The sequence below is a fragment of the Aethalodelphis obliquidens genome, unplaced genomic scaffold (genome assembly GCF_003676395.1).
Source record: "Aethalodelphis obliquidens isolate GAN/ISIS:26980383/991018 unplaced genomic scaffold, ASM367639v1 scaffold18, whole genome shotgun sequence".
Lineage (NCBI taxonomy): Eukaryota > Metazoa > Chordata > Mammalia > Artiodactyla > Delphinidae > Aethalodelphis > Aethalodelphis obliquidens.
In genome coordinates, this window is record NW_020837962.1 from 14,867,103 (window position 1) to 14,892,456 (window position 25,354).

Consider the following 25,354-nt stretch of genomic DNA (forward strand, 5'->3'; position numbering starts at 1 on the left):
CCGTGTCCCCTGCATCGGCAGGCGGACTCTCAACCACTGCGCCACCAAGGAAGCCCCCCTCAAGTTATTTTTATAGGAATAAAGAATATCAAATTATTTCTCAATTGTATATATTTGGTTTTTTCTACAGAGGAAGAGGACAATAAAGTATTATGAACTGTTATTTGTGTAAGTTTGTAAATTTTTTTAAGAAAGGACTTCAGAAAACAAGGCAGAGAATACGTTGAACAATGACTACTTCCAAATAATTCAAATAGAATCAAGCTTTGATTACAGGCTTGGTCAAATCAATGCTAAACAGCTTCTCTAAGAAAAGTATTCATTGGATTTATCTACTTTGTTTTTCACTAACTTGTCAAACTTTTTAATCTTTATTTTTAATTATAAAAGACAGTGCACAAACTCAAATAATCCCCAGGTGTATAATGTAAAAAGGAGACGTCCATCACACCATAACTACCAAAATTCCCATCCCCTAAGATAACTGCTGCTAAAAATTTAGAGAATCTCTCCTGACATTTTTTGAGCACACTTAGAAATCAAAAGCCTTTTCAGGTTCAAATGATGGCTTTGAATTTTCGTTAGGTATTAACAGTGTGGGAATTCACATTATTGCAGCAAATATCAGGTGTGAATTTACTGGAAATTGTTTTGAGATGTTACTTGGGGATAATAATAGCCAAAAAACTTTGGAAAATGAAAAAGCGTTATTTTTGAGGGAGTATGATTAGAAGAAAAATCATGGAATGATGCTGAAAGAGATATAAAGGACCATGGAAATTAAAAGGTAGAACACTTTACAAAACAAAATCTGAGATATGGAAAGATCATTTTTAAAAATATTTAAGACTTTGTAACAAAATCCAAACTGTTCCCATGACTTCATCCTTTGACATCATGTCTATTTCTCAGGCTTTTCTCAAGCTCTAAAGCACTGGCTAAGTGAATACTTACAGCAAGAGGTCACACATGGATGGCTTGGCCTTTGTGTCTTCCTGTGTTTGCAAAGTTTTTATTTACGCTGTAGTTGCCAACTAACAAGCCATATGTCTGTGGACTGAACATAATTCATGTACATGTGGATTACATATACATACACTTATGGTCCCTAAATACAAAAGTGTATTAATTTCTTTCCTTGAAAATCAGAAAACTGGCAATGCCTTGCCAAATTCCCACATGGCAACAATCCAGACAGGGCCCAGCAGTAGTTCTGTCGCCCTAATCCTTGCCAGTCTGGTCTTAGACCGATCCCTGCCTGACCCTGCAGACCCTTGCCTCAACCTCCTTGTCTGTCACTCTCTCAACATGTTAAGGACATGTTATGATGCAACTCCTACAGCATAACATGAAACCTGTTTAGTTTTAATCTGGACTAGGGATCAGGAAACCTGGGTTTCATTTGTGTCTTACTCACTTTGGATAGGTAAGGGTGGTTAAGCTGTCCCATGTCCCTTATCAAATGGGAAAAATACTGTTTTCGGTCAGAGCAATTTGAGGAGATGTAGGTTCTATGGAAAATGAAAATACTGTTTGTAATTTAGATTGAACATTGAAATGTGTGTATGTTTTGGACCTTAATTTGATCTGGTTTGCAGGCCCGCTATTCATCTGATAATGGATGATTGTTATCTGTTCATAACCTGATTGTTGCCCTACTCCCATGTCCTTACGCACAACAGCAGGAACAACCCTGGCTATCCTGGCACTTCCAGCATGGACTTGACCACACTAACCAATTCATGAAACTCTGTGTTCTGGAAATGGCCACGGTCAGTGAATCTGTACAATTTGGCTTCCAACCTGTTGGCCACTTCTTGTTGTTCCTTCCAAGGAAGGAAAGGATCGTCGGTGGAGCCAAACTGCACAATGTGAGGGCAGTTGGCTTTGATCTTCTCCCACTGCCAGGGGCGGCTGAAGTATCCTATGAGAAGAACACACAACCTCTCAGTGTCATGGATACTTTCCATTCTCACTACTCTAGTGAGGACCATGGCAGAGACTCAGAGAATCAGAGCCCAAGTGTTGAGTTAGAAGCCCTTCTTCAGTTTTCAGATCCGTAGGGCTTGATACCATAGCTACTGGTGAAGGGGGAGGCTAGGGCTCAGGGGTTCAGTTCTAGACTATGGGTTAGATAGTGGCTCACTGCCCTCTCTAAGTGCCTAACTTATACCTAAAGATGGGTGGTAAATATTCCTCATGTGCTGTTAGATTTTGTGTTAACCTGTTGGAAGACAGTGCTGTTTTACTACCTGAGCGTGCAGTCCCGTGGCTACAGGAAGGGCTCTTCCGGTTTCTGCCTTCAGACTTACCGCTTGCCCGTTCGTTGTCATCCCCCAGGTCAGACGTGTACGCAGACACTAACACGATAGCACACACCCGGTGGGTCTCTGTGTACCTGGAGCGAGAGGAATGGTGTAGCTGATGTTTAATGTTAAATCTGGTCCCAGAAAGTCAGTAAGCCATCCAAAACTCATTTGATTTAGCTTACAGAAAGCACATGCTATAGGCTGCTGAGGTTAGTAGGAAAAAGAGCAAGGAAAATGCAGAAACATGAGCCCGGTGGTTAATCACCTCACCTGGGCTACCTGAGTTTCTACTCTGTTTTCAAGGTAGTGCAAACCTCTTCCATAATTCTTTCTGAATAAACATAAAAAGTGTAATCATTCCCTTTGATGTGTGCATTCGTCGGCATTACTTGGTTGGTTAACATGTGGATTCCCAGGCTCAGCCCAGAGCATCTGATTCAGAGGATTGTGAGTGAGGCAAAGGAATCTGCATTCTAAGGCGTGACACCTCCCCAGCCCAGGTGACAGATGCAAGTGGTCTGTGACTGTACCATGCCAGAACTGTGCCTCTCTCACACACGCTTGTTTGCGTTGTCTTACCTCTGTCCCCCAAGGGCATCCCTCAAGGGCAGGTCTGAGCCTTCTCGATTTTTGTGACCCTGTTCCCTATAACAGTGCCCGGCAAACAGACACTCAGCTAACTGTAGACAGTTCCCTCACTGAGCAAAGGCCAGGGCTAAGGAAGGACCTAGAAAGGTAAGAGCTCAAGGAGGCCTTGGTGCCAGGCAAGGTTTAGGGTTGGTATTTTGTTCTCGTGCCTAAACTTTTTCCCCAATCTTTTGCTTTGAAAAATGTCAAACTTACCGAAAAGTGAGAACAAGCACCCAGATTCGTTAATTTTGCTACAGTTCACCCCTAAATACTTTAGCACGTATCCCCTAAGAACACGGCTGTGCTCTTATGTAACGACAGTATCATTCTTACACCTAATAAATTTAGCACCAAGACAGTAACATTACCTGTATTCATTTTTCCCTAGTTGTACCAAACTGTGCTTTAAAACATCTTTTCAATCCTAGATCTGGTCAAAGATCACGCGTTTGGTTTCATGACTCTTCAATCACTTTTAAATTTGTTTTAAATGAGATTGACGACTTTTAAGAATTTTAGGCCCATTCTCTTGTATGTTATCCCCTAAACTGAACTTGTTTCCTCATGATTAGGCTGAGGTGAAACACTTGGCAAGACCATTACGTAGGCAATGTTGTGTCCTTCCCACTCCACAACGATGGGCACACGATGCCAGTTTGTCCCATTACTGCTGAGACTGTCAGATTCCCTAGGGTGATACCCCTCAGATCCCTCCACTGTAAAGACACAATTCCCCCTTGTGATTAATAAGTAACTGTGGGGTAGTCCTCTGTGTCCTGTTCCCCTATGATCTTAGGCCCCATGGCTTTAGCATCTGGTTTTCTCCTTGCCTACCTTAACTTTAGAAGTTAATTTTTAGAAGGTTCCTGACAATCCTACAATAAATTTCAGGAGTCTTTAAAAGAAGCCACATCGTTATTAGCCAGCGGCCTGAGAAAAATTCAGTTGGCCTTGGGTTACCACAGATTTCAGCATAAAGGGCTTTCTTCATTTTCCGGACAACCCCTGGCAACTTATAAACACTATGTACCACAATTCTGTAGGTCCACATAGGAAAGCATTATTCTTGTAGCTCCACAGGTGTGGCTGAAAGGTTATGGAACTTGGCAAGATTTCTCTGACGATCGATTCACGTGACATCCTGAGGGGCTGCTGGGGACAAGAAGCCACACAAAAACCATAATCCTGGGACTTCCCTGGTGGCACAGTGGTTAAGAATCCGCTTGCCAATGCAGGAGACACAGGTTCGAGCCCTGGTCCGGGAAGATCCCACATGCCCCAGAGCAACTAACCCTGTGTGCCACAACTACTGAGCCCAAGTGCCACAACTACTGAAGACCACGCACCACAACTACTGAAGCCCGCGCGCCCAGAGCCCGTGCTCTGCAACAAGAGAAGCCACTGCAATGAGAAGCCCGCGCACCGCTACGAAGACCCAACGCAGCAAAAAATTAATTAATTAATTAAAACAAAACCCCCCCCATAATCCTTTGTCATCTAGCCTCGCAAATACAGAGGAAACCCAACCCTAACAGGCTTTTCAGCCAGCTCCATCCTTACATTCCAGGCCTTATAAGCCTGCAGGGTGACGTTCTAATGGGGAGCAGCAGGGAGGCACCCATGACCCCTGGGGGCGGGGGCTGGGGCTGGCGGGGGGGGGGGGGGGGGAGTGGAGGGCAGTGCGGGTAGCAGCCTCCACCCTCCAACGGGGAGTTATCAGCACCTACCATATGCCAGACACTCTGCCAGGCACCGGGGTTTCGTGTCAGAATGAACAAAGCCCCACCCTCATGGAGCTTACATTTGACTGGCAGGAGACAAGAAATGAATAGGATGTCAGGTGGTGAAAAGTGCTACAGATAATAAGGGGGGTCATAAGATATAAAGGGGGTAGGATTCGGTGGGGTGAAGCTGCTGTTTCACGTGGAGTGATTACATAAGGCCTCACTGAAAGGGGACGTGGAGCAGAGACCTAGAGAGGAGAAGGCCATGCAGGTGTCTGGGGACAGAGAGTCCAAGTAGAACAGCGGCAAGCACAGGCCTAAGAAAGGCACAAGCTCGGCGTGTTCAAGGAACTGCACTGAGGTCTGTAAACCAGGCTGGGGGCAGCGAAGGGGAGACGGCAGAGACGACATGGGGGGCGGGGGGCTTGAAGGCTGACAAGTTCTTCTGAGGGTGACGGGAGCTGCTGGGGTTCGGAGGCACTTGTGTTTTAAAAGGGTCACTGTATCCCAGTAAGAGCAAAGTATCTTTTTAATCCACTAATCAAACCAGGAAGGAATTAGGACAGATCATGTTACTACTCACTGTCTCCTCTGCAGTGTAAACTTAAGATGTGCACGAAGTATTTCCCAAGCAAGCTTGACTGGAGCCCACAGGGGTAGGGGGGATGGTGACAATTCAATAAGGACCACACCTCATGGCTGCAATGGCCCCAGAACTGTGGCCTATGATGATGGTCTCCTCGTCACAGTGCAGCTCCGTCTCCATGAAGGGCAGCCAGATGCTCTCTCGAGCTGTGACTAAGGTTCAGGGGAAAGAAAGAGTCCGTCACTCAACAGGGACAGTCTCAGTCCAGCGCTGCCCACCTTTCTAACAGAGGACCATTCAGCAAACCGCAGGACCGCAATGGGGGATGGGGCTGTTTTAATAGGGCCAAAGTTTTGTTTGTTTGTTTGTTTGTTTTTGTTTGTTTTTGTGGTAAGCGGGCCTCTGACTGTTGTGGCCTCTCCCGTTGCGGAGCATAGGCTCTGGACGCGCAGTCTCAGCGGCCATGGCTCACGGGCCCAGCTGCTCCGCGGCATGTGGGATCCTCCCGGACCGGGGCACGAACCCCATGTCCCCTGCATCGGCAGGCGGACTCTCAACCACTGCGCCACCAGGGAAGCCCAGGGCCAAAGTTTTATGTGTTGCTGTCTGAAAGACTCAAATCTGTAGTTTTGGTAAATAGTTTTGTTTTTATTTTTTAGCATTTTCTTGAAAGGAAATACTAAGAAAATAAAATATAACTGAAGTTTAATGTAAACTTTCCAACTTAAAAACAAAAATCCTCTTGACAATATTGTTTCTCAAGTTGATGTCCACATATTTTCTTTCTTCCCAAAAAGGAAATTCCTGAGACAACTCATAGGCACTCAGAACAGAAGGGGCCACGTTACATTTTCTAATATTAGGATCTCATAGAGATGCTGTAAGTTTTGTCATACCTCTGCCTCAAATGAAACACCCATAAATTTTGCCTGAAAAGATTTGACTTATAGAAGGGAAAATCCGTTGCTTACAAAGTTGAAAATTAAATTCTTCCGAGCCCAGGTGCTCTTCTTGATCCTTACCATAATTTTCTATCATGTTTTTTGGTTTGCATCCTCCTCCCCCAAATACTTGCCATCATTCACTCTGAGGTATGTATTCCCTTAGGCTTCCCTGCTAGGATATTCCTCTTCTCTACCGAAAAATGACAAGATCAAAACCCAACAAGAGGAGGCTTTTTAAAGACACATTTAAAAAACTTACTTGGGTCAGGCATGTTTTTAGCCAAACACTGGAAACCAGGTATCTACGATATGAGAGGGAGAAAAAAATTATAATAAAGAGCTTAATTACAACTAATACTTTGCTAATAAGAAATGAGACACCTGCTATGAGCTTTAACAATTCAATAAGTAGTTGTTTATATCATGAAATGAAGTGGGGTAAGTGCTACAGGATTACATATGAATATACAATCCCTCCTCATAAACTCCATCTGTCTGTAGTTCTCTATCTAGCCAGCTCCGCGGATCTCTTCATATGTGCAACTGGACATGTACATTTATCACCGCTGGCATATACATATAGAGAGGCCATAGCAGATTCTAGACAAACTGACCTGGAGCCAATCAGACTATGCTCCAGGGAGTAGGTAAAATGTGGTACATAATGTGGTACAGGAAGTTGGAGATCCAATCCTCTTGGACAGCTGCAGCCCTGACTTTTTGGTTTGTAGCTCTAGCCATGGCTCTCAGCCACAAGCCTGGAATTTTATTCTAGAGACCCAGTCTAGAGCTCTAGAGGTTGGCAACTCAGGAAACAGTCTTATTGCCTAGTTATGGAAGAACGTTTAAAAAAAAAATCAAGATGCACAAGACAGCCCGCAGTTAGATGCCATTTTTATAAAGCTCACAAAGAGGCCAAATTTAACAATATATTGCTTAAAGGATACATACATAGGTTGAAAAGTAATTAATTTTTTAAATTAAGTTTTAAAAGCGAAACAAACTTTTAAAATTTCATACGGCAGGGAAACGGGATGGAGGGACATACAGGTGGCTCTGAAGGTATTGATAATGTTCCTAGATTTCAGTTTGGTGAGGGACCCTCAAGTATTGGTTACATTATACTTCATAATGTATGTACGTGTTACATACATCCTTTGTAAATATCAATATTACATATTAAAATGTTTAAAAATGCGAGACAGGTGCTTCCCTGGTGGCGCAGTGGTTGAGAGTCCGCCTGCCGATGCAGGGGACACAGGTTCGTGACCCGGTCCGGGAAGATCCCACACGCCGCGGAGCGGCTGGGCCCGTGAGCCATGGCCGCTGAGCCTGCAAGTCCGGGGCCTGTGCTCCGCAGCGGGAGAGGCCACAACAGTGAGAGGCCCGCGTACCGCAAAAAAAAAAAAAAAAAAAAAAATCCGAGACAGAGAGCAGAGAAGATTGCTGTAGAATTATCTGGGAGTCCCATATCTGAACCCGCAGCAGGTACGGGGAGCGGGCTCGGTCTCCAGTTTCTAGGGGTGGAGCTTGTACTCTGAGCCCTGAGAGGAGCCCTCCTGGCTGTTTCACCAGCCGAACTTCCTCCACTACTTGTAGAGTCTAAGACGGGGTTCCCAGCAGGGCTTGAAATGTCCACGGTCGCGAGACCCCTCCACAAGACCACCAGAGTCGAGAGTCAAAGCCAAACGGCAAGGGTCATTTATTGCAGGTTCGAACCTGGACCTCTGCGCACTCGTTGCCGGTGGCGCTAAGAGGTCCCGATGGAGTTTAGTTCAGCTCTTTCATAGACAGGTACAATCAAGTTCGGGACTTTCCAGGGGTGGGGAGTACTGATTGGTTAACCTTTAAACAAAGACACTAGTCGCCGTCTGATTGGTTGGATGATTACAAGGGGGGGGTCAGCAAGCGTAGTTACAGAAGCGAGAGCGGCTGGTTAAGTTTCCTGAGGTTTCGTTTCTCAATTGGAAATACTTAAGACGGGGCCATGGTTACAAAAAGAAATAGTGCAAACAGGAAAACGGATGCAACCCTAACAGCGCTGCGGCCTCCACCAGCCCAACGGCAGGGCGGCGGGAGGCTGTGCGCCCAACTCCAGGCGGCGCTCCCAAATGTGGCAACCCAGCGCCGCGCCCTGGAAGGGCCCTTTCTCGGCCCTTCTCCTCAGAAAAGAAACTCCAGGAAAAGCACAGACTGAATGCAGGGCGTCAATTCAGTCTTATTCCCACCAAAGTAGAACGCAGTCCCCTCATTCCCCCCTTTCTCATGAACCAGAGGAACCAATCTTGGGTCCTTAAGGCTTAGTTTCTTCAATTTCTAAGGCCTCGTTGGGCTGATATTGTGTTCTTAATACCATTAGCTGAACTGCATTTATTTTTTCTCGGACAAAATCTATGACTCTACTGAGTATACAGGGGCCTATAGTGAAGAGGAGAAGGAGGCATAGTAGAGGGCCCAGGATGGGGAGGAGGAAGGGAAGCATTCCATGAAATCCTGACGAAAGGGGATTATCCGCTAATTCCTGCCGGCGGCGAGCTAGGTCTTCCTGGAGCTGGTGGATCTTGGTTCTTACAATGCCTGATTTATTTGCATAGAAACAACACTTTTCTTTTAGGGCGAGGCATATCCCACCCTGTTCAGCTGTCAGCAAGTCTGAGCCCCTCCTATTCTGTAGGACTACCTCGGCCAATGAATCTAATTGGTCCTGTGAGTCCCGAATGGTACCAGAGAGGGCTTCTACATCTTCTATTAATTGCCTAGACAGCTGATTATAGGAGTGAAGGGAGACCCCAAGACCTGTACTTCCTGTGGCCACAGCTCCTGTAATTCCTAATCCTACCAGGAGGGGTATGGCTGTAATGGCTCGTTTGGTTCTCCCTGCCCAAAGGTCAAAGCTGGGAATGGGCAATGGGGTGTCTCCCGAGATTAGGTCTACATTGGGGAGGAGGGTGGCTAGCTTGCAGACCCCTGTCCAATTCGGGGGTAAATAGGTGTATGCTAGGTTATTTCCACAGACAAAAACAGTGGTGTTAGGACTACAGAGGGAGGAGTTCACGGGGATATACTGACTACATCCAGTGGATGAAAGGATTCCCAAGTCAATACTGGCGTTAGAGAGGGAATCGTTCTTGACAAAGCATGAGGTATTAAAGGTGGTTGAAAATTTTGAAAATTGTACGGGGAACGGCTCGGGGAGTAAAGTAGGGTTACATCGTTCGCTGATGTTTAAATTGGCGAAGGTGGCGATGGCTATAGGGCGGGGCGGTCCTTGAGGAAGGCAGAGCCAGCAATCCTGTGCTAAGTTGGGGTTGGTGGCATTCAAAAGTGTAAAAGTAGCTTCTAGTATAGTCATGGTCTGGGGGTCCAATTCAGAGGGATTGACCTTAGGGAGAATTAGGGGGTGGTAGTTGAGCTGTGGGTACAGATGCCGATAGACCTCTTCTATTTGTCTTCGGGTTTCTATCTGGCGCACTGCGTCCTGGGGCCCCCCACCGTCTGACATATGTGTGGGGGCCCTGGTATTCCAGCATACCGGGGTCCCGGGGGTGCCAGTGCATCCAGCCTGAAGGTGTTTATTACCCTCACTAATGGTGGGGCTTTTATTATTCTGTAGTATGGCTGTGAAATAAGTCTTGTTATTGGCCCCTATACATTGCTGGTAAGAGGTATAGCACATGCTATGCATTGATTCCTGGAAGGTAGAACAGGGGCAAGTGGCTCGAGGGGGGAGTGGCTTAGGCTTATGGTAGCATTGCCAGCTTTGAGAGGCCCCGGTGCCCTTATATTCCTGAACAAGATACGCAGTTATGCCCCCGCAGTCCTGCATATGAGTATACCCTCGGGGAACCTCAGGAGTCTCCATAGTACCTCCCCTGCACTCGCAGGGTGCACCATATAGTTGTTGTATTAAAGTATTCTTATCGGGGGAAGGGCCGAGTCCTCCCCTCGTGGCCCGAGGGTTGAGGGTTAGGACTATTATTAGGGCTATCAGCAGTACCTTGGTCATCATGGGGGAGGGTACGGCGCAAGGTCAGTTTGAAGGGATTGTCCTTATTCCGGTCCACTGTCCAGGTGACGTCAGCTTTAGCGGACTTGATGAGGTCAGAAAATGGGTCCACCAGCTTGACGTGGGTGTAATGGATCCAGGCAGCTATGCTGTCCACCTTGATGGCCGTCGGCGTTGTCAGGATGATCTTGTAAGGTCCTTTCCACCTGGGTTCTAGGGTCTCTTGTTGATGGCGTTTGACAAGGACCCAGTCACCTGGCCGGAGCTGGTGTGGAGTAGGCGGGGGTCCTGTTGCATATAGCTCTTTTAGTTTGGGCCAGATTGTCTCGTGTGTCCGCTGTAAGGCTTGGAGGGAAGACAGGAGATTATTTTCTGGGTCCAATTGGATAAGGTTAGTTTTTAGGTTAGGGATGATAGGAGGAGGCCTACCACGCATTATTTCATAGGGAGTAAATCCTAGCTTATAGGGGGAATTTCGCACCCTAAACAGAGCGTAGGGGAGTAGGACTACCCAGTTAGCGCCAGTCTCCATGGTCAATTTAGTCAAGGTCTCTTTTAGAGTTCTATTCATTCTTTCTACCTGTCCTGAACTCTGGGGCGGTATGCACAATGTAATTTCCAATTAGTCCCAAGTATGGAAGCCAAATCTTGACTTACCTAAGAAACGAAGGCTGGCCCGTTGTCGGACCCTATCATAACTGGAAAGCCATACCTGGGCAGGATCTCTTCTAGTAGTTTCTTAGCTACTATTTGTGCAGTCTCATTCTTGGTTGGGAATGCCTCAGTCCAACCTGAAAAGGTATCTATAAACACCAGTAAATATTTATACCCATATTTGCCAGGCTTTACCTCCGTGAAGTCCACTTCCCAGTAGGCTCTGGGCTGGTTTCCTCTTTCCCGGATGCCAGTGGTTGACGGGTGGGTGCTGGCATTATGGAGTTGGCAGACTGCACAGTCAGCAACCAGTCGTTCAGTCTTCTCGGAGACATTTTTAATTTTAAGTCCAGTCTACCTGATAAGATCCTGTAGCCGTCAGGCGCCCAAGTGGGTGCTACGGTGGATCCGTTCAAGGACCAGGGTTCCTAGTTTCTCAGGAAGGAGGATATTGTTCTTAGCGTCCCGCCACCATCCGTCTCTAACCTGGGTTAGAGGGAGCTTGCTCATCCATCTGATGTCATCCTCCGAGTAGTCGGGTTGGGGCGGTATTTCCTGGGGCCCTGGATCCGGCAGTTGCAGGGGAAGTAATGGTATTGGAGTGTGTGCCGCCTTTCGAGCTGTCTGTTCTGCCAAATTGTTGCCTCGGGCGACTGGATTCGTGGGTTTTTGATGCCCCGGGCAGTATACAATGGCTAGCTTTTTGGGTTCCCATATGGCCGCTAGCAAGGCCAGGATTTCCTCTTTGTTCTTGATGTCTTTGCCCTCTGCTGTGAGTAGTCCCCGCTCTCGGTATATTGCCCCATGTATATGTGCGGTAGCAAAAGCATACCGGCTGTCTGTATATATGGTGGCTTTTTGGCCTTTGCTCATCTTGAGAGCTTGGGTCAGGGCAATTAATTCAGCTTTTTGGGCTGAGGTCCCTGGGGGGAGAGTCTCTGCCCATATCACCTCAGTTTCTGATGTTACCGCTGCCCTCGCATACCTCTGACCTTGCTGGACAAAGCTGCTGCCGTCAGTGAACCATGTGACTTGTGCATCCGGTAGGGGCTGGTCACGTAGGTCTTCCCGAACCCCATGGATCTGGGCCAGTACCTCTGCACAGTCATGGAGTGGGGAGTCCAAATCTGGGTCAGGTAATAGGGAGGCAGCGTTTAATGCCTGCGGCGGAGTGTAGCTGATTCTGAGGGGATTTAACAGTAGACCCTGGTAGTAGACCAGTCGAGCATTGCTTATCCATCGGTCGGGAGGCTGTTTGAGAACCCCGTCGATGGCGTGGGGGGTGGTGACATGTAACTCCTGCCCCATAGTTAGTTTGTCAGCATCCTTTACCATTAGGGCCGTGGCGGCGATCATCCAGAGGCAAGGAGGCCAGCCGGCAGCCACTGGGTCCAATTTCTTTGATAGGTAAGCGACAGGCCTGGGCCAAGGACCGAGGGGCTGGGTCAACACGGCCTTATCTATGCCTTTGCTTTCATCCACAAAGAGGTGGAAGGGTTTGGAGACATCAGGGAGACCCAGGGCGGGTGCGGATAGCAAGGCAGTTTTGATCTGCTGAAATGACTGCTCAGCCTCCTCTGTCCATTTAAAGGGCGTCTGCTCTTTGGTGGCTAAGTATAGCGGTTTGGCCATTTCAGCAAATTTGGGTATCCATAAACGGCAGAACCCCGCTGACCCCAAAAATTCCCTCTCCTGTCGAGGCGTGGTGGGTCTGGGGATGCGGAGGACGGTTTCCTTCCGTGCATCTGTGAGCCATCGTTGCCCCCCTTTCAATAGGTACCCCAGGTAAGTTACCTCAGGCCTGCAGATCTGTGCTTTCTGGCAGAGGCCCGGTATCCCAGGGTGCCGAGAGTCTGTAGGAGGTTTCTGGTTCCCTGCAGGCAGGCTTCAGCGGTCTCAGCAGCTATTAAGAGATCATCAACATACTGCAGGAGGGTTACATTGGGGTTTTGTCTCCGGTACTCACTGAGATCCTCGTGTAGGGCCTCAACAAACAAGGTGGGCGAATTTTTGAATCCTTGGGGAAGTCTGGTCCAGGTGAGTTGTCCGTTTATGCCTCTCTCGGGATCCGACCATTCGAAGGCAAAGAGTTCTTGACTTTTGGGCGCCAAGGGTAAACTAAAAAAGGCATCTTTGAGGTCCAGCACAGTATACCATTGTTTTCCTGGACTAAGGGCGCTCAAAAGAGTATATGGATTGGGCACAGTAGGATGGATGTCTATGACCCGTCTGTTAACTTCTCTCAGGTCCTGCACTGGGCGGTAGTCTTTACTGTTAGGTTTGCGGACTGGCAGCAGGGGTGTATTCCAGGCCGACTGGCAGGGACGCAGTATCCCCGGGTCAAGAAGCTGGCGAATATGAGGAGTGATACCAGTCTTGGCCTCTAGAGGCATGGGATACTGTCGGACACGTGCAGGATCTGCTCCTGGTTTGATCTCTATGAATAGGGCTGGGCGATGTTTGGCTAGTCCCATCCCACCTGTTTCTGCCCACGCTTCGGGGAACTGCTGAAGCCATGACTCTATATCTTGATTTTGGGAGGGTGGTTCCTGGTGAAGTCGGTACTCATCTTCCAAGTTCAGGGTGAGCACAGATATGGGTTGGTTGTGAGGGTCTGTTACGATTGGCCCCTCTGACCGAAAATGAATTTGTGCTCCCATTTTAGTGAGCAAGTCTCTCCCCAGCAAGGGGCAAGGGCTATCGGGAATGACCAGAAAGGAATGGGTTACCCTTCCCGTGCCCAAGTCCACAGTTCTCTGAGTGGTCCAGGGGTAATGTTTGACTCCCGTAGCTCCCTGGACCCAGGAGGATTTGTTAGAAACTTTCCCGTGGGGCTTAACCAAGACCGAATGCTGTGCCCCCGTATCCACCAGGAATTGGACTGGTTTCCCCTCCACTTGTAGGGTTACCCTGGGTTCGGGGAGGGGGTCCGAACCCCGTCCCCCCTACTCTGCATCATGTGTTAATAGGACTGGGGTGGCCTTCGGTTGCCATTGCCTCTGGTTGGGGCACGGCTGCCTTTTCTTGGGGCATTCCCGAGCCCAGTGGCCTTTTTCCTTGCAATAGGCACATTGATCTCTGTCCAATGGTCGCCTGGGAGGTCGAGTGGCTGGGGGGCCCTCTTGGTCTTTCTGAACAATGGCGGCCAGGACCTTAGTCATTTTCTCAGTGGCTTTAAGTTGTTTATCCTCTGGGGCGTCTCGGTTATTAAAGACGTGCTGGGCGATACAGAGTAGATCCTGTATCTGTTTGCCCTCCAGATCTTCTAATTTCTGGAGTTTCTTTTTAATGTCAGGGGCTGCCTGGTTAACGAAGGACATTACAATGGCAGCCTGATTTTCGGGGGCCTCTGGATCCATAGGGGTATACTGCCTAAAGGCTTCCATTAATCTTTCTAAGTAAGAGGAGGGACTTTCTGTTTTACCTTGTATAATTGAATATACCTTGGCCAAATTAGTGGGCTTGCGCGCGGCAGCCCGGAGACCCGCCATTAGAGTCTGGCGATAAATGAGCAGTCGTCCCCTACCTTCTCCGGTGTTATAGTCCCATTCATCCAGCGGGGGGCGAGTTAAGGGAAAGGCTGCATTGATGAGGTCAGGGTTAGCGGTGGGTTGACCATCATCTCCAGGAACCAGTTTTCTCGCCTCCAGCTGGATTCGCTCTCGTTCTTCGGTAGTGAATAGGATCCGGAGGAGCTGTTGGCAGTCATCCCAGGTGGGCTGATGAGTGAACATAACGCTATCTAGAAGAGCTATCAAGTCTTTAGGATTATCAGAGAAGCGGGCATTCTGGGTTTTCCAATTATATAAGTCACTGGTAGAGAATGGCCAATACTGGAGTCGGGGGTTCCCTGTCTCATCGGGAGGGCCTATTTCTCGCAGGGGTAGGGCTATGGTGGAATCCGGATGGCGGAACCCTGGGTCGCGCTGAGTGCGTCCACGGGTGCGTCCAGCCGGCCCATGGGAGTTATTTTCATTGGGCAGGAGGACCGGTAGTGCTTCTGCCTCTCGGTTCTCCGGTTCTGACCTGGGTGGCCCCTCGGGAGGGGCCGCAGGAGGTTCTACCAAGGGGAGAGGAGCAGGGCCAGGAGCAGGAAGGGGGACCGGTTGTGGGGCCAAAAGAGGAGGTTGATATGGGGGGGGTCTAGGAGAAGGAGGTCTTGGCTATCAGAGAGTATGGGTGCAGTTGGGGTCTGAGGCTTGGGAGGTTTAGTTGGTCGGGCCGCAAGGATCTTACATGACCCTGATGACAAAAAGGGGGTCATCCAGGGAGGTGGGTTTTCTGTCAGGTCCTGCCATACCAGGATGTAGGGGATCTGGTCTGGATGGCCTTCTTTTCCTGGCAAGAAAACTCTAGATTTAACTTTTAGGATTATAGGAAGACAAAAGGTACCCTCGGTGGGCCAGCCAACCCCGAAAGTTGGCCATTCAGAGCGGCAGAAGGTAATTAGTTTTCTTGTCCGGATGTCCAGACTGAGGTTGTGTCCTCGGGACTTTACATCCCCGAAATTAGCGAGAAGGAGGGAGAGGGGGGTACTCTGTGCTTGGCCCATGTCTAGGTCCTGGAAGAGATTGGTTAGAGAAGGTTACTCTGAAAACAAAAGTGATTAAGCGCAGTCCCAATAGTGGAGCCTGTAAAAGGAGGAAGGGGAGGTTATTGCGTGCGTGCTTCAGATGGGCTATCAGCCCCAGATGGGTCGTGGTGGACGTCTCCAACCACACCCGACTAGGTGTCCTATAGCGCGTCCGCCAGGACTGTCCTAGTCTCCAAAACAGAAGGTACCCTGAGCCGGCTTACTTACCGATCGGTTGTCAGCGATGACCCGTTGACCTGATGTCTGGTGGGCTCGGGGGCATCCCGGACGAGCCCCCAAAGGAAATGCCCACGGTCGCGAGACCCCTCCACAAGACCACCAGAGTCGAGAGTCAAAGCCAAACGGCAAGGGTCATTTATTGCAGGTTCGAACCTGGACCTCTGCGCACTCGTTGCCGGTGGCGCTAAGAGGTCCCGATGGAGTTTAGTTCAGCTCTTTCATAGACAGGTACAATCAAGTTCGGGACTTTCCAGGGGTGGGGAGTACTGATTGGTTAACCTTTAAACAAAGACACTAGTCGCCGTCTGATTGGTTGGATGATTACAAGGCGGGGGGTCAGCAAGCGTAGTTACAGAAGCGAGAGCGGCTGGTTAAGTTTCCTGAGGTTTCGTTTCTCAATTGGAAATACTTAAGATGGGGCCATGGTTACAAAAAGAAATAGTGCAAACAGGAAAACGGATGCAACCCTAACAGCGCTGCGGCCTCCACCAGCCCAACGGCAGGGCGGCGGGAGGCTGTGCGCCCAACTCCAGGCGGCGCTCCCAAATGTGGCAACCCAGCGCCGCGCCCTGGAAGGGCCCTTTCTCGGCCCTTCTCCTCAGAAAAGAAACTCCAGGAAAAGCACAGACTGAATGCAGGGCGTCAATTCAGTCTTATTCCCACCAAAGTAGAACGCAGTCCCCTCAGGCTCTGCACAAGGGGGTGGGAGCGGGGAGCCCTCCGGCCTCTCCCGCGCCAGCCCGACCTCCCAGTGCAGCGAGGTGCGTCTCCTACCTGCTCCAGCTCCCTCTTCACCCAGCTGTACCAGCCGTGGGTGGCCATATCCTCGCCCCCGTTCCCGGGGACGATCACCGCCTTGCAGGGCGCCGCCATGAATGCAGCCGACCTGAGGCGCTCAGACCGCGTGCGCGACCGGGGAGCCTGCCCGTGGCATTCCGGGAATTGTAGTTCCGGGGCGCCAAGAGCGCACCCACTGAGCTTCTGGTTCCCTACTGCACAGGGCAGCCGCAGACAAACCTTGCGGGTTTCCAGCAGCTGTGTAAGTCACCTTTTACTTGCCTCTTGCTGGCGCTTCCATTCCCCGCCCCCCTTATTTGGGACAGACTGTGACATGCCCAGAATGTGTTATCTCTTACCTAGACTAAGTGATATTTGTATAGAAAAGTATGTTTTAGTTTCAAAGAAGCAGAACACAACCCGTTTTCTTTGTTGAGGACTCCTGATTTCAAAATAGTTCTTAATAAAATAGTCAATATCAGCCAATAACAGTCAATACCAGCGCGGCATGGCAAAAAACAAAACAAAAAACCAAAAGAAAATTAGGACTCAAACACTAGTTCTTTAAAAAAAAAAAAAAAAAGCTTTGCTGAAACCCTTCGGGGCATTTCCGGGTTTTAGGGAGGCATGAGCCACCCATTACCTTGCACAGCCCTTCGATAAACCTTTCTCTGCCCTAAACTCTGACGTTTCAATATTGTTTGGCCTTGCTGTGCGTCAGGCACATGAACTTGTGTTCACTAGCATATCTAGGGGTCCGTATATCCAAAACACTGAATGGTTCATCCTGGTTTTTGTACTGAATTCCTTTCAGCGTGTGTTGTAGGTCAGCGGCTGCAGTGGCTCATGGCTTGATCCTTATAGAATTGGATGGCAAATAACATTCTTTGTTTTACACTCTATGTGTTTGTGCATCTGTATGCCTTCATGGCTGTAATCGCAAAGGTCTTCACCTGTTGTAAGAGTATGAAATGGTTTACTAACTTTAGAGTTCTAACAAATTGGATTATTACATCTTTTAAAGAAGCTTTGTTCTCATTGCCTCTTGCCATATCAATTATTTTAAGCTGGTTATTTTCTAAGAAACAGCAGATGTGGAAAAAACTCTTAGCCAAGTAGGAATTATCCTTTTGTAAGACACATTTACATTTGTAAGGGAAATCTCCATTTGTAGGTTGTCTCCCTCTCTGTACTAGAAAGAGGATGGCCACATCTCTATAAAGTTACCAGTGGAGAAGGCAGTGACTTAAATCTGCTCAACAACCTTACCCTTGTTTACTGCGCTTTCCCTGGTGACTTCCCATAACTGACTCCCCAACCTCAATATCCTCTTTTGTCTTTAGCTGAGGATGGTTTTTAAGGTGAGGACTTGAAACATTTTAGCAAGTTACTCATTTTCCCTAGGTCTCTCCCATGTATACATGTTACTAAATTTCTATTTCATTTTCTCCTGTTAATCTGCCTCATGTCGATCTAATTCTTAGGCCAGCCAGAAGAACCTAGAAGGAGGAAATTTTCTTCCTTCCCAATGCCTATCAGGATAACTACACAGTCACATAAATAAACTATTCCTAAAATAAGGAAATTAAACTTCTAATACATTAATGTGGTAGATTTTAAAAAATCCTTCTTACAGTAATTTCTAGTACTAGGAATCCAGGTTCAAATAAGTCAAGCAAATTTTTGGCAAATGATATTTTCTTAATGTTCGGTTAAAAAAAAACCCCAGCTATGTCTATCTGTGAAAGAGAAGAATAAATCTGACTCCACATTGGATCTGTTTCTTTTACTTTAACCTTTGTATTCTATTGCTTTTGCTTCAAGTTAATCACTAAAGGGATGTTGCCTACAGCTTAAAGTATACATAATGGCCAAACTGGAGGAATTCTGCCTCCCACGCCTGAGTGTTAAGCTAAAATACCTTTGTTTAGCTCACAGGAAACATCCTGACCAGGCCCCCCTGTGAATGGCTGCAGGAAAAAAGAAATTAACACATCCCCTGCTGAGTCTGGCTGGAATTTAGGCAGGAGGTAGATGGGCCCCAGGCTGAACAGTTTCTCCCCTGCGGACAGAAACTCCATAGTAGCAGAAACTCCATAAAAGCAGGATGATCAAGGAGGCTGGGCCCTGCCCAGATAAGAGATAAAAGACCACGTATTCCTCATTCTCAAAGTCAAGGAGACCTCCCCGACTGCACATGTGCAGAAAGGCTCCTTGGAGGTCAAAAAGGGAGGGGGTGCCACCTCCTAGTATGTGACGTCAACTACCCATAGGCCTCTTCACTACTATCCATCTTGGCTAAGAGATGTGCACCCACACAGGAGAGAACCCTGAGATACACCAAATCCGGACTCAGAACCAGGCGAAACAAGATGATTGGTTAGAGGAAACCATGAAGAAATGCCCCATAAAAGTGATTCAGACTGCCACGAGGGCGTGACTCTCTCTCTGAGCCCGCCCGTGTGGCTGTCCACACGTACTGCACCCTTTTCCCTCTTAATAACACTACTTGCTTCACTACTTTCCGTCTCTATGTAGAAGTTCATTTCTACACAGCTGACGGGCCGTGGCCTTGTCACTGGCCACTGGTCCCTGGTGGTCTGGTGGCTGGGATTCAGCGCTCTCATTGCTGCGGCCATACCTCAATCTCTGGCTGGGAACTGAAAAAATCCTGCTTCAAGCCGCTGCAGGCCGAGGCCACCCGAGGTCAGAACCAGACTCCTGGGTCTGCGACCTTCCGAATAAAGTCGCTAGTCCTTGCCCCAACTCATCTCTCAATTGGCCTGTTGCGCGGCAAGCAGCACCAGCTTGGACTTGGTAACATTTTCTCACTGTGAAGTATGATACAAATGTGTATTGTATCTTAATTGAGTGTGTATCTTTACTGAGAGAATAATTGATTTGAACTTCCTGAACTTATACCAGTTTAAGTATTAAAAAACCCACTATTACTCTTACATAATGCTTTAGATACACGGAAAGTGTAAACTTGTTCAATAAAACTGAACCATTTTTCGACAAATTTTTCTATAAACAGCAATTAATTTCGTAGCACATCGACCTAAAACTAACTTCTATGATTTGTTAGTCACTTAAAACTTTGTACTAATATTAAATTGAGCTAGTTAATTCTTGGACGCCTTGATATGCTTTAAGCATACTTTTAAGTTTGTATAATTTTGCTTATTTTTATATGCTACAGACGGGCCATATCGCTGGGTCAGATTAATAAACGTGCTCGGTTTTGCCACTTATAAGCAGTGGTAAAACGGCCATGGTGGCTGTAGAAAGCCGTGCTCTATGCAGTTTGGTGTTTTGTTAGTCTCTTAAAACGTTTGACTACGACAGTTCCCAATTATTCACTTTCTCGTGGAAGGATGACAGGGAACGAGAGGGATTAGCCTGTGCGCTAACGCCAGGCTCCGCAGAGAGCCGGAAGGCACCTGTGCACGAACGAGGGGCGAACGAGGGAAGGAAACCCTGCAAGGTGAGGAAGAATAACTACACCTGTTTAAGGGACAGGACTCCTGCGCGCATGCGTCCCCACGCTCAAGGCTCACGCTCCCTTAGCCTCGCCCCTTTCTGCGCGCCGACACCTCCTTCCGGCCAGCTTCGGTTTCCTCCGCGAGGAGTCTCGCCCTCTTCCGGGGCCACACGTCAACGTTGTCGCTTCCCGGTAACTAAAGCGATGAGAGGGACTTCCCACTGAAGCGAGCGGACGTCTTATTGGAGTAGGGCGAGCTCCTGAGGCGCGCTGGCTGAGCCTAGGAAACAGTTCCCTAGGCGCCGGTATTTCGTGAAGCAGAAAGGTTTAGAGGTGAACGTGGAGAAAGTTGTATTCTGAGTAATTGTGATTTTTAAGAGCCAACCACGTCTGTCTTGCCCTGTTCCAAGATGGCGGCGCAGCCTTTCTAAGTGTCTTGTTCCGCTCGCCCGCCGGGGAGGCGCTCTTTGATTGGCCAGCGGACGGCGCCGTGGCGTGACGCACAGGACGCTAACCAATCGGCTTAGGGCTGAGTTGGACTTGGCGGTGGGAACTGGAGCCCGGCTCTTGCAGCGGTGGGTGCGTACGGCTGCGGCCAGGTGAGCGGTTCCGGCCAGGTGAGTGGGGAGCACAGGTTATGAGAGGCCGAGGGCAGGGACCGGAGTCTCTGCTAGGGGCAGGTGGGTTGCTCCTGGGGCGAGGCCTTTTCCCGGCGGTCAGAGGAGCTGAAGGGTCCGAAGACCCAGGGGTCTGCTGAGAGTGACGTGGTCCCAGCCAGGTGGGGCGGCCGGCTGGCCGGATTCTGGCGCAGGATCCCTCGGAGTCGCGGGAGACAGAAGGACCCAACGTCCAGTTTACAGTTGAGGAACTCGAGATTCTGGTTAAATGACTTATGCTTCGTGACAGAGCCGGAGCTAGAACCCAGGTCTTCGGACTCCCTTTAAAGATTAAACCTTGCTTTACCTTAGTTGTGTCCTGAAAAGTCATACCTTAAGGTGGAATGAATGGTACAGATTTTTTTTTTTGACAGATACGTCTATAGGATCTTTACAATTTTACTTATTCATTCATTGAGCTGTTAACCTATTCTGAAAGCCTTCCCTTTTGAAAAGATGGTGTTAATGGTAGATCTGTCTCTCTAGAAAAGTGCACCTTGGCTCATGCACAGAATTTTGCATACAGTTTCAGAGGACTTATTGACCCTGTGAAGTCCCCTGTTGGCTATGTGCCCAGAGTTAAGAATCCATGCTCTTGAGGGAGTGAGCGGAAGAGGCAGTGGGAAATGGAGAGCGCAGGTTTTAATATGTGGATGCCTGGGGACATGGGATGGAGATAGTGCCTTTTAATAATGATCTGTTTTGAGAAGGAAAACAGCCACTTAATGAAGTCTGCCGAGGTGCTTGCTGAGAATTGGGATGTTAGAACTTGCTTTCATTCCCACCTGAATGACCCTTTACTAGCCAGGAAGCTGCAGAAGTGTTTTCTGTGTACACAGAACTACAGTTTCCTGCTTTGGCCAGAGATAACAAGTAGATGCCTTAGAGTTTCAGCTGGAACAAACATTTGGAATTTTTGTGCTCCGCGTTGTGTGTAATAGAGTAATTCATTTGCATTTATAGCCCTATGTTGTTCCCTTAGTCCAAATTAACAGTATGGCACTTCTCAAAACAGGTTGGAGACAGTCATTATTCAGCATTGCATAAGTGAGCACTAGAGGCCACTTATATAATAGAGTCTTTTTTTAAAAAAAATATTTCTTCTTGGCTGCGTTGGGTCTTTGTTGCTGCGCACTGGCTTTCTCTAGTTGCGGTGAGCGTGGGCTACTCTTCGTCGCTGTGCGTGAGCTTCTTGTTGCTTTGGCTTCTCTTGTTGCGGAGCACGGGCTCTAGGTACGTGAGCTTCAGCAGTTGTGGCACGCGGGCTCAGTGGTTGTGGCTCACAGGCTTAGTTGCTCTGCGGCATGTGGGATCTTCCCGGACCAGGGCTCAAACCCGTGTCCCCTGCATTGGCAGGCAGATTCTTAACCACTGAGCCACCAGGGAAGCCCTATAAGATTCTTTAATTTGCCATTTTTCCCATTGTTCTCGAGAGTTTTGTTCCCTTGAACCCTAATAGCTGAAGTGTGTGTTAGCCTAGAATTTAGTATGTGAACAGGATGAAGTTGGCATTATTTGGGTTTGAAAAACGTACTTAGTCTGAATGGCTGTTTCATTAACTGGAATCTTCCAAGGCATGAGCATAAGCGACTGTGGTGAGGGGACAGGAGCTGGTGAGGAACTCACTTAGCATAATAGCAAGTGTGCCTTTGTAATTTTGGTGATCCCAAGTAGAAGTACCTTGGCTAAGAACTGGTAGCTGTTCTTGTTGTGAATAGGATTCGCACTTCAGTATCCAGTTCTTTTCTCCATAATAACGGAAGGAGGGAAAGGGCACAAAACCAAGATCGCTTGGAATGTAAATTATAATACAGTATTTACTCGAATAGAGCAAGGAGGAAAGGGAGTCAGGGAGGAAGGTAGCTGGATGCTGAAACAGGGTTTGAGACTTAACCCTTGAGCACGCGGCTGAAATTGGCTTGGCTGAGATGATCTGTGATCTAAGAGGAGATTTAAATTACTATTATTCACCTACATGCAGCTTAGGGATGACCAAATGATGGTAAACCTTCTGCCCCTTTTATTTTTTTAAGGGCTAGAAAGGAGGGTTGAGAAAGGAATGGGAGAGGTAGCTGTGAAGTTAATTGGCTCTTGGGGGGTCAGAGAGAAGTGAGATGTTGTCATCCTCCAGTGACAGGTTCTTCCAGACTAAGTGTTTAAGAAACGTGGTGTTAGGTGGTCATCTTTTTTTGAAGTTCAGTTGAGAATTTCGCATACGATTAAACTTTATCTTTAGTGTTTTTTTTTTTTTTTTAGACAATGGCAACATACCTGGAATTCATTCAGCAGAATGAAGAACGTGATGGCGTGCGTTTTAGTTGGAATGTGTGGCCTTCCAGCCGTCTCGAGGCTACAAGAATGGTTGTTCCCCTGGCTTGTATCCTTACTCCTTTGAAAGAACGTCCAGACCTGCCCCCTGTACAGTATGAACCAGTGCTTTGCAGCAGGCCAACTTGCAAAGCCATTCTCAATCCACTTTGGTATGAATTCTTTTAACAACTAGCAAAAATGATGAATACAGTAAATTATGACTTTCCCGTGATTCTCCTAAAAGTGACTCAGTTGGGCAAGATGTCAAATTTGAGATGAGTGGTAAATGGTGAGAGTCTTAGGTGATGAATGCTTGTGGAAGTCTCCCTGGCCTGATATTCCACATAGAATTAGAATTTATGGGAACGAGGTGGAGGTAGAGGGAAAGGATTTGTAATTTTTTGTTTTTCTGATTTTTAGTTTGCTTTTGCCTTAACTATTGATTTTATTGGTGCCTTTCAAAGCATTTTCCAAAAAATATCCAAAAGCTTTAGAGAGTTTTGTTGTACCTACCTGGTATGGTGATGCTGTATGGCAGGAAGAGGTAATAGGCAGAAGAAATTTGAACTCTTGATGATTTTATTGTTAAGTGGAATTTTTTAATTTTTTGCGGTATGCAGGCCTCTCACTGTTTTGGCCTCTCCTGTGGCGGAGCACAGGCTCCGGACGCGCAGGCTCAGCAGCCATGGCTCACGGGCCCAGCCGCTCCGCGGCATGTGGGATTCTCCCGGACCGGGGTACGAACCCATGTCCCCTGCATCGGCAGGCAGACTCTGAACCACTGCGCCACCAGGGAAGCCCTAAGTGTAACTTTTTTGTGCCTGAAATGGTGACCTTTGATAGCTCTCTTAAATGTGGGCACTCTTTGAAAGAATTTTTAAGCAAGTGAAGAGTGTCATAAATACTCTTTAAAAGATAAAATTTTTATATGAGGGAACATTTTTTACTTCATTCTCCTTGCTCTTACTTGGTGTACCCATGTATAAGATGCTGCTGCTCTTTTAAAATAATAGCTGATCGTTAATTTTCTAAATGTAGAAAGGGGGGGAAAGCAACTATAAAGCATTATCTTGAACCAGTTCTAGGAAGTGTATCAACCCAGAAGCATTCTGCTCAACTTCTTCAAGTGAACTAAGTGTGGTTAAAGCCTGAGTTGTTTTTCCTGTGTGTTAAATGTCCTTTTAGTATTAAAATTTCATAGTTTCATATATTTGAACAATAAAGACATTAGAAAAATCATAAAGAGTATGTTTAGATAACAGGGCAAAAGGAAATAACCTATAATTTTTATAACTCATGAATTTCTAAATATTATCTAGGAAATCGGAAAAGAGCAAAAAGCATTTAGTAGTTGTTCATTGTTGCTGCTTGAAGGAGCCTTTCGGTGCACTCAGCAGCCAGAACTCTAGCTGCAGAGAATGTGCTGCATACCTTCCTCCATTGAGGCACCCACACCTGAACACACATCCGTGCGATTTACTGAACAAGAAGTTTACACTTAAATGCTTTCTACCTTAAAAATGAAAACGGTATCTGGTTGTAATATTTATTTTTCTCACAGTCAGGTTGATTATCGAGCAAAGCTTTGGGCTTGTAATTTCTGTTTCCAAAGAAATCAGGTATGTGAACTGTAATTATTTTACAAGTATTTCCTGTGTTTCACTTTAGTTGTCCTACTCTGAAAAAAATTAAGTGAGGTTGAATTTGTGTCTGCTCTGGCACAGGGTACCTGTCAAGGTGATATTTCTTACGCCTAATATTGAATGTTGAACATATGTGATTTTTGTTTTGAATGGTCATTCAGTTTCATTATATGAGTCTTTGTCTTTGCTGTGGATGGGACATAGATTTCCTTTTTTTTTTTTTAAATAGGTTTTCTGTAAGTACTGAGTACGTTACCCTAGAAAACAGATAAGGTGTTTATATTACATTTGATTTCAGTTTATTCTAATTGGATAGTGTACGTTACTGGATTTTCATTTTCGATCTTCCTAACTTTCAGGATCAAGTTGATCTTGTTTTGATTTAAACATTTTTAACTACTAAACTAGGAGCTCACAAATGATGAGAGAGACTTTTCTTTGAAATGAACTGTGCCTATGGAGGAAATGTTCAAAAAGTGGATTATGGTGGTTATTGCACAATTCTGTGCATTTACTAAAAATCATTGAATTGTACATTTAAAATGGGTGAATTTTATGGTATATAAACTATACCTCAATAAAGCTGTTAGAAAATAATTATGCCCAACATAATATATAGTACTCTAGCATATCTTAAGATATTAATAACATCCACTTGTTTATTCTTATATTTGATCATAATTAACAGTCTCATTCTCAGATAGCACACACCGAGTCCAGTGGTGAAGAGACCAGTGTGCAGTTGATGACTTTTAAGTGTAGTCTTGGGAATTAGAAGCAGATACCGTACAAGATTTGTCTCCCTGGGCGATTCAGAG

The 25,354-nt window shown here is 47.1% G+C and overlaps 2 protein-coding genes across 8 annotated transcripts in view; one reads left to right on the plus strand and one right to left on the minus strand.

Moving 5' to 3' along the window:
* Positions 1 to 357: 357 nt before the first annotated feature.
* Positions 358 to 16,570, minus strand: RBBP9 (RB binding protein 9, serine hydrolase). Of its 5 annotated transcripts, none has more exons than XM_027118288.1 (5): positions 16,441 to 16,570; positions 6,453 to 6,495; positions 5,356 to 5,461; positions 2,313 to 2,398; positions 358 to 1,924 (listed from the first exon to the last, which is right to left on the minus strand). In XM_027118288.1, exons 1-5 carry the CDS (start codon positions 16,537 to 16,539, stop codon positions 1,698 to 1,700), a joined length of 561 nt encoding a protein of 186 aa, XP_026974089.1. In that variant the 5' UTR covers positions 16,540 to 16,570; the 3' UTR covers positions 358 to 1,697. The 5 variants fall into 5 exon arrangements, 4 of the variants coding, with proteins under 4 accessions (XP_026974089.1, XP_026974088.1, XP_026974090.1 ...); XM_027118287.1 differs by lacking the exons at positions 6,453 to 6,495; positions 16,441 to 16,570 and adding exons at positions 10,191 to 10,544; positions 14,380 to 15,602; XM_027118289.1 differs by lacking the exon at positions 16,441 to 16,570 and adding an exon at positions 14,380 to 14,490.
* A 3,540-nt stretch (positions 16,571 to 20,110) lies between these two features.
* SEC23B (SEC23 homolog B, COPII component) overlaps positions 20,111 to 25,354 on the plus strand; it is a 40,171-nt gene continuing 34,927 nt past the window's right edge. The window contains exons 1-3 of one of the 3 annotated variants that reach the window (XM_027118256.1): positions 20,111 to 20,544; positions 22,840 to 23,063; positions 24,455 to 24,512. In XM_027118256.1, coding sequence (XP_026974057.1) covers positions 22,843 to 23,063; positions 24,455 to 24,512 — 279 coding nt within the window. In that variant the 5' untranslated portion in view covers positions 20,111 to 20,544; positions 22,840 to 22,842. Of the gene's footprint in view, positions 20,545 to 22,839; positions 23,064 to 23,102; positions 23,438 to 24,454; positions 24,513 to 25,354 lie in introns of those variants that run through there. The other 2 variants (XM_027118258.1, XM_027118259.1) reach the window with 2 other exon arrangements.

What these genes read in the sequence shown, in the direction of transcription:
- RBBP9 (XM_027118287.1), bottom strand. Translation starts at nt 14,587, where the DNA reads ATGTTCACTCATCAGCCCACCTGGGATGACTGCCAACAGCTCCTCCGG. An exon ending in GGGGCCATTGCAGCCATGAG is followed by an intron (nt 2,399 to 5,355) that starts GTGTGGTCCTTA and finishes CTCTCGCTCCAG; the next exon opens with GTACACAGAGACCCACCGGG. An exon ending in TGACAACGAACGGGCAAGCG is followed by an intron (nt 1,925 to 2,312) that starts GTAAGTCTGAAG and finishes TTCTTCTCATAG; the next exon opens with GATACTTCAGCCGCCCCTGG.